This window comes from Xenopus laevis, chromosome 6S (genome assembly GCF_017654675.1).
Source record: "Xenopus laevis strain J_2021 chromosome 6S, Xenopus_laevis_v10.1, whole genome shotgun sequence".
In the NCBI taxonomy this organism is placed as follows: domain Eukaryota; kingdom Metazoa; phylum Chordata; class Amphibia; order Anura; family Pipidae; genus Xenopus; species Xenopus laevis.
In genome coordinates this window covers 2,327,393-2,339,865 of record NC_054382.1, presented here as the reverse complement: position 1 = coordinate 2,339,865, position 12,473 = coordinate 2,327,393, and the positions used below count along the sequence as shown (strand labels likewise).

The 12,473-nt window shown below is 44.0% G+C and overlaps 2 protein-coding genes across 4 annotated transcripts in view; one reads left to right on the top strand and one right to left on the bottom strand.

Moving 5' to 3' along the window:
• Positions 1-12,473, bottom strand: part of LOC108695504 (oocyte zinc finger protein XlCOF6-like) — a 72,040-nt gene that overhangs the window by 27,113 nt on the left and 32,454 nt on the right. The window lies entirely within an intron of this gene.
• Positions 770-7,581, top strand: LOC108695588 (gastrula zinc finger protein XlCGF57.1-like). 3 transcript variants are annotated; one of them, XM_041568190.1, is made up of 5 exons: positions 770-1,517; positions 2,174-2,314; positions 3,099-3,200; positions 4,130-4,243; positions 6,431-7,581. In XM_041568190.1, the coding sequence occupies exons 2-5, from the start codon at positions 2,242-2,244 to the stop codon at positions 7,345-7,347; spliced, it is 1,206 nt and encodes a 401-aa protein (XP_041424124.1). In that variant the 5' UTR covers positions 770-1,517; positions 2,174-2,241; the 3' UTR covers positions 7,348-7,581. The 3 variants fall into 3 exon arrangements, with proteins under 3 accessions (XP_041424124.1, XP_041424123.1, XP_041424122.1); XM_041568189.1 differs by having other exon boundaries at positions 770-1,109; positions 4,127-4,243; positions 6,431-7,580; XM_041568188.1 differs by having other exon boundaries at positions 4,127-4,243; positions 6,431-7,580.

Sequence of the window (12,473 nt, the reverse complement as noted above, 5' to 3'; positions counted from 1 at the left end):
TCAGATAGGATCTGTGCAGCCACTGGGAAGATTTCGCTGGTTTTAGTTATTTTTAAATTGCTGTGGAAGGCAGTGCATTCTGTCTATTGATAATCCCCGCACTGCTGGTTCTAACTCCTGAAACTTGTAAACGAAACTTGATTCAATAAATCAGCCTGAAACATTACTTTTTAAAGCACAATTCTTCTATATGGAGATGAGTATAACGCACTGGTACATTCTTATTATTTTACACAAAATGTCTCCTTTAAGCCCAGAGTATATTATACATAATTTCCTATAGGATTAGGGGGATTTTTACTTCTCCTGCGTCTCTTTTAAATCCAAATCAAATGAGTAAATGTTGGGCTGGTTATTAATCGCTCTTGTGTTCTGATGAGCCCAGTGAATCCTCAGGCCGAGTGAGATTGTAACAGGCCCAGCGTCTCGCTCCCCTTTATCTGACACGAAGTAAAACCCAGGGAACGTCTTTATGTCACGTTTATAAATAAACACTGGGCTGGGGAAAATCACACAAACAAATGGCAAGGTGCTGGGAGTTGCGCTGGGGGCTGTGTTGTTGTTGCTGCTGCTTGTTATTGGCACCCACTCCCTTGCCTTATACACAGGGACCCCCCAAGTATAATCAGGGGAGCCAGTCCCTTCCCAAGCAGTCACATGACTTTGCCTCACCCCAATCTCTTCCCAATAGCTGCAGCCAGTCTGTTTAGTGAAAGGTGAACCCCCAGTTCTTGCATAAGGATTATATAGACCCCTGGTGGCTCCCCCAGCTCTCTGATACTCTAGAAAAGTCAGCAAGACCCCAGCTCTGTGATAATTAAAAGTCAGCAAGGCCCCAGCTCTCTGATACTCTAGAAAAGTGGGAAGAAGAAGAAGAAAGAGCAATACAACAGGTGATGCTAAAGACAAGAGCATTTACCAGTCTCGGCCACTAGATGCCGCTATGTTCTACACGCAATGGCGTCGAGGCTTCGGAGCAGTTAAGTAATTCAATCGCTAGGTGGCGCCGCTCGCTTATGGAACTCGAGTTCATCGTCCCGTTTTTACCGCACGGAGGTATTTTCCAGGGCACCGCTCTTCGCTTCCTGCTTATTGGGTCACGTGGACAGGTAAGTAGGTTTCCCAGGCATTACCCACAAGCCGGTGCCCAGTTGTCCCGCTAGAATAGTGTCCCGCGGGTGTCCGCAGCTTGGCATTTGCCCTGAGAGCGAGGCCATTTTGTCTCTGGTTCTGTCACACACACAGGCCTGTCCTACACTGATTTCTTCTTCTTCCTGTCCCGCCAGGTGTTTAGTCTCTTCACAAATCTGCCCTGAACACTGGATAATAATAATCTGGCTGCTGCTACTGGCAACACGGGGCTCTAGCGGGTTCGGTATCAGTCTGAGCGCTCAGTGAGTTTGATATGAGCAGCCAGTGATATGTGTGTAGCTGCAGCTCCATCTTATTACTGACGAACAACTCCTCCCGGATACACCAATAGCGGCTTCTCTATGGCCAGTAACCCTTAGCAACCGGTCAGTCATTGGCTTGTTAAACACTGAATGCATTTGATTGGCTGTCATGGGGAAATCAGCTCAGTGTTTATGTTGTTACTTCCCTGTCAGCTCTGGTCCCTGTCTGGGTTCCAAATGAGGGGTGGGCGTGTCCCTGCCAGAAGCACAGTAGGAGGGGGACAGCCAATCACAGCCCTGCAGTCACACACAGACAGGCTTCAGTTCCCTATCAGGTCCTGCTAGCTGCTGATTGGTTCCTGTCCTACAGTGCAGTGAGCTGAGTGCACAGCCTGGGAATTCAGGGAGCAGCAAGTGGAAGAGAAGGGAGGGAGTATTAGGGGTTTTGCCTGAAACACTAATTTTTTTAAGCACAATTCTTCTATATCTAAATGAGTATAATGCACTGGTACGTTCTTATTTTTTACACAAAATGTCTCCTTTAATATCTTGCAATTAAAAATAAATAAAGAATGAATGTACATTACAAAGGTGCTTAGAATAGCCCCCTGATCGCTTTTACATTCACTTATTTTAAAGGTTTACTTATCCTTTAAACAGAGACACAGAAACCTGTGGCTTTTGTATTCCAGTGGGTTTAGTAGGTGTAATAAACATTATATTCCAGTAGCAATGCATTGGCGCTGATATTCCCGTGTCCCTTTACTCTTCTCATACAGACTTGTACATCCCGCTGTTCCCTGCACAGCACCAGGCCACATGGATTTGAAGCTCTTATAACAAAGTAATGAGGAAACAAGACAATCTGCGCACAGCCAGCAAAGCCCCGCCCATTACCAACATGGAGTCACGCTTGTCTCGTGAGTTGACACTTACAGGCACACTAAGCAGATACTATCTCTGTATAACTGTTTGTAGTACAGGGCGAGTATATGTTACACCCAGTTTGGTACCTCCCTCTCTCTCCCTGTCTATTCATACACATAGGGATATAATTGTAATAAAATGGCTGTTGTGCCTTTAAGATATTGAAACCAGGGGTCAGCTGTAGCCATAAGGTGTCACCCCAAAATAAACATATGTAACTGTATATGAATGACACACAGAATCTTGCCCTAGTTTTTAAGCAGTGGGTGATTTAGGGATCGGTAGTTAAAGGAGAAGGAAAGCTACCGAAGAAGTTTATTGTCAACAGATTAGCCACAAAAGTACAAGCTATAACACTATATTTATTCCGCAGAATACTTTATCATACCTGAGTAACAGCTCTAGAAGCTCTCTCTGTTTGTTTAGGATAGCAGCTGCCATATTAGCTTGGTGTGACATCACTTCCTGCCTGAGTCTCTCCCTGCTCACTCATAGCTCTGGGCTCAGATTACAGGAGGGAGGGGGGGAGGAACAAACTGAGCATGCTCAAGCCCTAGCCCTGGAGGTTTAAGCTGAAAACAGTTAGTCTGATACAGAAGCCCATGAGTACACAATAGAAGGAAAGAAATGTGATGTTTCTTTTGACAGAGGACTCAGAGCAGCATTACTTTGAGGGGTTACTGGTGTATTTATATAGACCTTTCTGATAAAGCTTACTTACTTTTAGCCTTTCCTTCTCCTTTAATGTCCTGTCATGTTCTGTTTCCTGATTGGCAGGTTATTCAGTGGCTTCTTCCAATGTGAAAGTAAAGAATGAATCCGACCCTGCAAATCACGTGGCTGCAATAAAGAGAGAAACAGATTCATTTTCATTGGATGGTAACTATTTCCCTGCATCCCACGGCAACTCCCAGACAGGATTGTACCCAGATGTCTCTTCCTTACTCCCAGCTTTACTCACCCCTGTCTCTTCCTTACTCCCAGCTTTACTCACCCTGTCTCTTCCTTACTCCCAGCTTTACTCACCCCTGTCTCTTCCTTACTCCCAGCTTTACTCACCCCTGTCTCTTCCTTACTCCCAGCTTTACTCACCCTTGTCTCTTCCTTACTCCCAGCTTTACTCACCCCTGTCTCTTCCTTACTCCCAGCTTTACTCACCCCTGTCTCTTCCTTACTCCCAGCTTTACTCACCCCTGTCTTTTCCTTACTCCCAGCTTTACTCACCCCTGTCTCTTCCTTACTCCCAGCTTTACTCACCCCTGTCTCTTCCTTACTCCCAGCTTTACTCACCCCTGTCTCTTCCTTACTCCCAGCTTTACTCACCCTTGTCTCTTCCTTACTCCCAGCTTTACTCACCCCTGTCTCTTCCTTACTCCCAGCTTTACTCACCCCTGTCTCTTCCTTACTCCCAGCTTTACTCACCCCTGTCTTTTCCTTACTCCCAGCTTTACTCACCCCTGTCTCTTCCTTACTCCCAGCTTTACTCGCCCCTGTCTCTTCCTTACTCTCAGCTTTACTCACCCATGTGTCTTCTTTACTCCGAGCTTTACTCACCCCTGTCTCTTCCTTACTCCCAGCTTTACTCACCCCTGTCTCTTCCTTACTCTCAGCTTTACTCACCCATGTGTCTTCTTTACTCCGAGCTTTACTCACCCCTGTCTCTTCCTTACTCCCAGCTTTACTGACCCCTGTCTCTTCCTTACTCCCAGCTTTACTCAGCCCTGTCTCTTCCTTACTCCCAGCTTTACTCACCCCTGTGTCTTCCTTACTCCCAGCTTTACTCACCCCTGTCTCTTTCTTACTAGTAGATTCCTTGAAGTCAGAAGCAGAAATATTACAGATAAAGATAAAGGAAGAGGGGCCGGAGGCTGATTGTGATGCAGATCAGATAGAGAGTGTGGAAGTTACACTTTCTGATGGGGGTAAGTAGGTAATCGCTCTGCTAGCAGCACTTACCCATACAGTGTGGTTCCCCTGCTTTAGCAATAGGTAGGGACAAATAACTACATTGTTACAGTTCAGTGGAAGAGCTTCCTTTATTCTGTTACATTTCAATTTACTGTCAAGAAGCAACTGCAGGCAGGTCTAAAGTGAGTTGGGTCTGTAGACAAAAGAGCAAAAAAAGGACCGCAAACAGCTCACCGCTCTCCCCTCAGGCCAGGTGCTCAGTCAAATAGTGTCCCCACTGTACACACAACAAAAAATCGAAAAGCAGACGGCACTTCTGAAATTGGGGTTTATTGGAGTTCCTGCTGGAAAGACCTGACGCGTTTCGGGAGTTATCCCTTAGTCATAGGTTCCTATGACTAAGGGATAACTCCCGAAACGCGTCAGGTCTTTCCAGCAGGAACTCCAATAAACCCCAATTTCAGAAGTGCCGTCTGCTTTTCGATTTTAAAGTGAGTTGGGACTTCCAGGTCTGGTGCCTGTACATGTAAAGAACATTCTGTGATTCTGTAAATTAAAATGTGTCTGTTTCCCTTTAATAGTTTTTGGGGGGAGAACTAAACCTTTAACCTTAACCCTACAAATGAATGTGGCTAAAACTGTCATATTTTATATAATGAACTTATTGCACGAGGCTAAAGTTTGAGCTTGTCAATAGCAGCAATGATCCAGGACTTCAAACTTGTCACAGGGGGTCACCATCTTGGAAAGTGTCTGTGACACTCACATGCTCAGTGGGCTCTGATTGGCTGTTGAGAAGCTAAGCTTAGGGCTCGTCACTAATTATCCAGCAGAAAATGAGCTTCCCTGGCTGTAATATAAGCTGATGCTACAGGTTTGCTGATTATTCAATTCTGATGCTAATTGCACTGGTTTCTGTGCTGCCATGTAGTAATTATGTGTATTAATTACTAATCAGCCTTATATTGTGACATTTCTATTCTATGTGTACTGTATATTGTGAGTGGGTCCCTAAGCTCAGTAAGTGACAGCAGCACAGAGCATGTGAATCAGTGAATCAGCAGAAAAGAAGATGGGGAGCTACTGGGGCATCTTTGGAGACACAGATCTTTACTGCTAAAGGGCTGTGGTTGCCTTGGGCTGGTACAGAAGCACAAAACATCATGTACAACATTTCTACCTACTGCTTTAGTTAGGCTTTACTTCTCCTTTAACCTGGCCTACAGGCCCGGACTGACAATCTGCCCATACGGGCAATTGCCAGAGGGGCCGCTCTGTTTCTTGCTAAGTGGGCCGCTCCTGATCTGCTGACCGGGAGTTAAGTGATTACTGCCCGTGCAAGTCCCCTTCCCCCGCCCTTTACAGTGGAGCAGTGAAACAGACCTTTCTGCAGCCGTGCTGTCTCCTGTTGTATTTTTCCTAATAATCCGCTCTCTGCTGGCAAGTCTGGCAGACATGATCAGTGGATTGCAGAGTGAGTATCAATTAGATAAAATTAGTGTTGCCACTTGTCCGGTATTTTACTGTTCTAGCCGGTAAAATACCTGCCAAGGCTGGGGCCAGTATTACAAATTTACCGGCAATGTAGCTGCCGGTAAATTTGTAATACATCAAACAAATGCCCATGGCCTGCACCCAGTTTAGTAAAAACGTACCTTTTTGCTGCTGGCTTGAGTCCAAATGCGCGCTGTGGCCCCGCCCCCTTTGACATCACGACTGGCCCAGCCAATTTACGCGCCATGGATCCACCCCCTTAATTGTCGCGACCCGCCCCTTTGCAGCCAGGGCCCGCCCTTTTATTCCCGCCCCTCCACCAGCCGGTAGAGATTTTTTTAAAAGGTGGCAACACTAGATAAAATTAAATGGCAAATCAACAAAATGGTTAATAAGGACACATTCGATTTGTGTGGTGCCAGTAAAAACGATGTTATTGTACTATAATGTAATAATAATAGTTTGTTAATGACTGTAATATTTAAGTACAGTTAAGAGAGAAAGGCAGCTCTTTATGCACATCATTTTTGCAGTGTTACCCCAATATATGTGTGGATGAGACCAAAACCATTGTGTGTTTACACGTGGGCTGCTTTTTACTCCCAGTCCGGCCCTGCTGGCCTATAAGGTGCGTCAGTATGTGACTGCAGTCTGCTCCAGTTTATTGTGTGGCTTTGATCTCATTAACAATATGACTTTCTCTTTAGAGTCCAAGTCAAGTGATGACAGAAGAATCCACATGGAATCCCCAAGATTACGAAGGAAACTCCGGGGCCCCCCGGTGCCAAAAACCCAGGGCGATGTCCTTCCCAAAGAATCGAGTTATATCTGCAGTAAATGTGGGAAAAGCTTCTCCGTGGATAGTGATCTCCTGTCTCACGTTTGTATCAGCTCTTTGTACGATTTCCAGTCCCAAGATGTGACCCCCGCGGGAGAATTCCACTGCTCCGAATGTGCCACAAGCTTCCCCCGTAAGGCGGCCCTCTTGGAACATCTGAGACTTCACAAGGGGGAGAAACCATTTGCCTGTAAAGAATGTGGGAAACTGTTTGCTCGAAAGCTCCTCCTCCAGAACCACCAGAAAGATCACGCGGGGGGGAAACCATTCACCTGCACGGAATGCGGCAAAAGCTTTTCCAAAAAGTTCAACCTCATAAGACACGAGAAGAGCAGCCTCCAGATTCACCGGAAACAAAGCACGGGGGAAAAACCCTTCCCCTGCCCCTACTGTGACAAGAGCTTTTCCCGCAAGTTCAATCTGCTGAGGCACGAGGTCGTTCACATGGTGGAAATACGGTGCAAAAGCTGCGACAAAAGCTTCCAGCAAAAGGTTTCCCTCAAAATCGAGACGGGGGAAAAACCCTTCCTGTGCTCTGAATGTGAAAAGATAAGTTCCGACTACGGAAAGAAAAGGACTCAGCCTTTCAAGTGCCCGCAGTGCGGAGATACTTTCTTTCAGAAGTCGCATCTCCTCGGCCACCAGAAAGTTCATGAAAGGGAGAAACGTTTCGGCTGCCCACGATGTGCAGAGAGGTTCCCTAGCAACAAGGAACTGAGGAAACACAAGAAGTCCCACAGGATTAGGAAAGTGGGAGAGGAGGCTGGGGAGTCTGAAAAACAATAACATTATGTGATATATAATAATAATAATAATATATGAGAAAATGCCTCCTACAGGACTGTCAGGATAAGCCTACGAGGGGGGAATAAAAGGCTGGGCCTTAGTACTCACAACTTATTATACCTGTTATCCAGAATGCTCGGGACCTGGGGTCTTCTGGATAACAGATCTTTCTGTAATTTGGATCTTCATACCTTAAGTCTACTAGAAAATCATTTAAACATTAAATAAACCCAACAGGCTGGTTTTGCTTCCAATAAGGATTAATTATATCTTAGTTGGGATCAAGTACAAGCGACTGTTTTATTATTACACAGAAAAAGGAAATCAGTTTTAAAAATTTGGATTATTTGGATAAAATGGAGTCTATGGGAGACGGCCTATCTGTAATTCGGGGCTTTCTGGATAACGGATCCCATACCTGTACAAGACATCACTCCTTTTTTTTTATAGACATACCCTTATCAGATTGGCTATGCTGTAAGGGGGAGGAGTTAGATGTATCATCATTCTTTTCCACAGTGAGACCTGACACTGGTATAAACCCATTGACCTGCTGCCACAGAGCTGACAGTTTCTGCTCCTTTCTTAAAGGGATACTGTCATTTATTATTAACTTGTTTTCATTCAGGGTCTTTCTGTGCTTGACACTACAGATTACATTCTTACTTCAGTCAGTCTGAACATATGAACCATTCATTTATTTTGTTTCATTTAGTCCAGATAAGCCAGGCCAAGCCAACCGAGTGCCCCGTGCTACAGGAAGAGCTGGCAGTTAGAGGACAAGGGTCAGGACTAGGGGTAAGTGATGGAAGAGGTACGAGTGCAGTGCCCCCCAACTTTATGTCCTAGATCTGTGACTCTTCTGCCTCCCCCTAGTTCTGGCCCTGACAAAAGCTTCTCACTTACTTCCCTGATTAAAACTGTCACCTGTATCTTCAGGCAGCAGTGCTGTTATTAAAGGGATACTGTCATGGGAAAAAAAAAAAATCAAAATGAATCAGTTAATAGTGCTGCTCCAGCAGAATTCTGTACTGAAATCCATTTCTCAAAAGAGCAAACAGATTTTTTATATTCAGTTTTGAAATCTGACATGGGGCTAGACATATTGTCAATTTCCCAGCTGCCCCAAGTCATGTGACTTGTGCTCTGATAAACTTCAGTCTCTCTTTACTGCTGTACTGCAAGTTGGACTGATATCACCCCCTCCCTTTCCACCCCCCCAGTAGCCAAACAACAGAACAATGGGAAGGTAACCAGATAGCAGCTCCCTAACACAAGATAACAGCTGCCTGGTAGCAGGGGCGTAACTATAGAGGAAGCAGACCATGCGTCTGCAGGGGGGCCCAGGGGGTATAGGGGCCCACAAGGCCCTAATTCATATACAGTTTCAATAAATATTGTTAAAACAAGTCAAATGCTAAAAATTTTGGGGGCCTGAAAAATAATTTGCTGTGGGGCCCAGTAATATCTAGTTACGCCACTGCCTGGTAGATCTAAGAAAAACACTCAATAGTAAAATCCAGGTCCCACTGAGACACATTCAGTTACATTGAGAAGGAAAAACAGCAGCCTGCCAGAAAGCATTTCTCTCCTAAAGTGCAGGCACAAGTCACATGACCAGGGGCAGCTGGGAAATTGACAATATGTCTAGCCCCATGTCAGATTTCAAAATTGAATATAAAAAAATCTTTCTCTTTTGAGAAATGGATTTCAGTGCAGAATTCTGCTGGATCAGCACTATTAACTGGTTCATTTTGAAAAAAACATGTTTTCCGATGACAGGATCCCTTTAACCCCAACACACAACGAATCCGTTATTTCTGCCCTGTGTTCTGTGAGACGCCTGCTCTCCTCAATTAGAAGCCATTTGACTTACACTGATCCAAATGAGTTTGATGTAGCCATGGTTACAGTGTAGAGAAAACGAGATTGTTTGCCGTTAAACTGACTCCTTGTTCATAGTTACACACGTTTAGCTCTCATTTAGGTTTAAGATCTCCCTCCCCTCCTGGTAATAGGAAAGAGAGCAGCCCTAATTACACTAATTACAGGGAATCTCTGTAATCCATGAAACCTTGTTGCAGGCTCAATTAACAACATACTAAAAGTTCATTTGAAGGTGAACTTCCCCTTTATATAAATGTTTAATAAGAAGCTAAGGAGACAATATTTTCATTAGCAGATATTTTCATCTCATTAAAGGGGAACTTATGCCAACATGAACATTTAATATAAACTCCCTCATACTGAAATATGAAACTTTGTAAATACAATCAATTAAATATTCTGCATTGTTTCTGAAATAATCAAGTTTATCTTCACTATTCCTCTCTCAGCATCTGTTTCTCTTCATTCTCTCTTCATGCAGCAGTTGGGTGTCAGATATTCATTGACAGTTACATCCAATATATCTTATAGGGGGGCTCCTTTCCTAGCAGATGTATTAGAGCTCACTCAAATAACTGATTCCAGTACAAACAAAATGTAACAAAATAACTGCCTTTTGCACAAATCCTGCATGTAGAGAGACATGATGTCTGGTGAGTTTAATAGAGTAATAGAGTTTAGGGCACAAAAGTGTCTTAAATATACTGATAATGGGTTGAGTGCAGAGAACCTCTTGTATTTGTCTTTATGTGGGACACCCCTGCCTGAGCATATATATATATATATATATATATACATACATAAACATATATATATATATATATATACATTGAAATCCACATTCATAGTCATTTAACCCAGTGCTGTCCAACTTCTATGGTACAGAGGGCCTACATGGTGGAGGGACGATAACGGAAGCCAGTGTTAGCCACTCCCTGTTTTTAGACCACACCCACTTTAAACCACACCCATGTTACGGCAAGACCATGTGCATATTAATAGGACACCAAAAAACCAAATGGTTGGTTCTCACTGCAGGGTTAAGTGCCGGAACTAGAGGTAGGCGGCTGCCTAGGGCGCCATCGTTAAGGGGCGCACATTTAAGGGAATTTTTTTTTTCAAGCCTCTATTTAATAATCTGTTTCAGTAATGATGGTCACTCAGTCAGGTGGAATCCACCTCCCTCATCTTCTTCCTCTTGACCTGTTAATAGGCCCTTCTGTGCGGTGCAGCGAGAACAGAGTTTAGTATTTAGAGATAAAAGACTTGGAGAATAAAGATGTTGAGTGAAGAGAGGAGGAATAATAGTTTGGAAAGTGGGTCCTCAGCCTAAGGTTTTCTGGTGGCCTCTGGCATCCCAGTCTGACACTGCTCAGAGCAACCGCTTGGTTCTACCCCCCACTACTACTGCTGTAAACCATCAATTCTTCTCCCCGAGCCAATCATTGGTAGAAAGTTATGGGCGGGGTTTAGCCAATCGACTTTTGTGGGAGGATGTGGTAAAGGAGGGAAGGGTTTAGGGAAAGGAGGCACCAAGTGGCACAGAAAGGTGCTCCGGGACAACATCCAGGACATCACCAAACCCGCCATCCACCGCCTGGCACAGAGAGGGGGAGTCAAGCGCATTTCTGGCTTTATCTATGAGGAGACTCGTGGGGAGCCTCAAGGTTTTACTGGAGAATGTCAACCGGGACGCCATCACCTACATGGAGCACGCCAAGAGGAAGACCGTTACCGTCATGGATGTGGTGTTCACAGTGGTGTAACTATTGGGGGTGCCCCGTCAGGAAAATACGGCTCCTGAATCCCCAGGCTATTCCACAGCCACCTAAGGAGGTCCTTCAGCGTGCAAATAGGCCAATTAGGGAGCTTTAACAGCAGCACTTTCAATTTGTAAATCAATTTATAGTTGCTAGGGTAATGTGGACCCTAGCAAACAGACTGCTCAATCTGCAAACTGGAGAGCTGCTGAATAAAAAGCTAAATAATAAAAAAAAATTGCAAAGTTTCTCAGAATATCCCTCTCGGCACCATATTAAAATTAATGTAAAGGTGAATGACCCCCTTAATGCTGCACTGATTAACCCTTGCCATTAATGCATTAAAAATGTATTTCAGACTCTCATGCTTAGATCCTTTGAGTACAGTTATGGGACCTGTTATCCAGAATGCTCAGGACCTTGGGGGTTTCCAGATAACAGATCTTTCTGTAATTTGGATCTTCATACCTTAAGTCTACTAGAAAATCATATAAACATGAAATAAAGCCAATAGGCTGGTTTTGCTTCCAATAAGGATTAATTATATCTTAGTTGGGATCAAGTACAAGTGACTGTTTAATTATTACAGAGGCAAAGGAAAATAATTTTTAAAAAGTTGGATTATTTGATTATAATGGATCCTATAGGAGACAACTTTTCTGTAATTGAGAGCTTTCTGGATAACAGGTTTCCGGATCCCATACCTGTACTAAAACACTAGTTGTCTTTCTCAGATTGCACGCGTGTGTGTGCGGTGCAGCCAGAACAGGAACATGGATCATACATATTATAGGCAGAGATATATTATCATTGTGTCCTCCTCGTGTGCCACTATTTCATACCTCCCAACTGTCCCTTTTTCGGAGGGACAGTCCCTCTTTTGACAGCTCAACCCGCAGTCCCTCATTTGTACTGGAAAGTCCCTCTTTTCTCTGCACTGAACAGCCAGAAAAAGATACAAAGTTTCTCACTTAATTGCCTTTTAGCAGAGAGCCCAGAACAGCCAACAGGTGCAAATAAGATACTTTGTAACAATTTTGAGACACAAAAACACAGTTTAGATAAGGAGAAATATTTTCAAACTTTCATAACCTGCCAATTTTTGTTAAAACAAACATGGTAATTAGGGGGTGTGGCCACAGAAAGGGGTGTGGTCTAAAAATTGCTGCGCTACGTGTGGAAAAAAAATTTTTGTCCCTCTTTTTACTTCCAAAATGTTGGGAGGTATGTTATTTACTGTACAAAGCTGCACTGGTTTCATAGGAGTAATGTTGCTGTGGACTTAAATGATTGAGAACATACATGAACTATTATTCTGAATTGGTAGATATGTATGTCATGAGCAGCCACACACCTCCCAACATTTTGGAAGTAAAAAGAGGGACAAAAAAAAATTTCTGCACGTAGTGCAGCAATTTTTTTGACCACACCCCATTCTGTGGCCACACCCCCTAATTACCATGTTTGTTTTACAAAATT

Excerpts from the sequence above, each read along its gene's own strand:
- LOC108695588 (XM_041568189.1), top strand. The coding sequence starts at position 2,242 with ATGAGGAAACAAGACAATCTGCGCACAGCCAGCAAAGCCCCGCCCATT. Across the intron at positions 3,201-4,126 it reads AGATTCATTTTCATTGGATG|TAGATTCCTTGAAGTCAGAA; the intron begins GTAACTATTTCC and ends CTTTCTTACTAG. Across the intron at positions 4,244-6,430 it reads AGTTACACTTTCTGATGGGG|AGTCCAAGTCAAGTGATGAC; the intron begins GTAAGTAGGTAA and ends CTTTCTCTTTAG.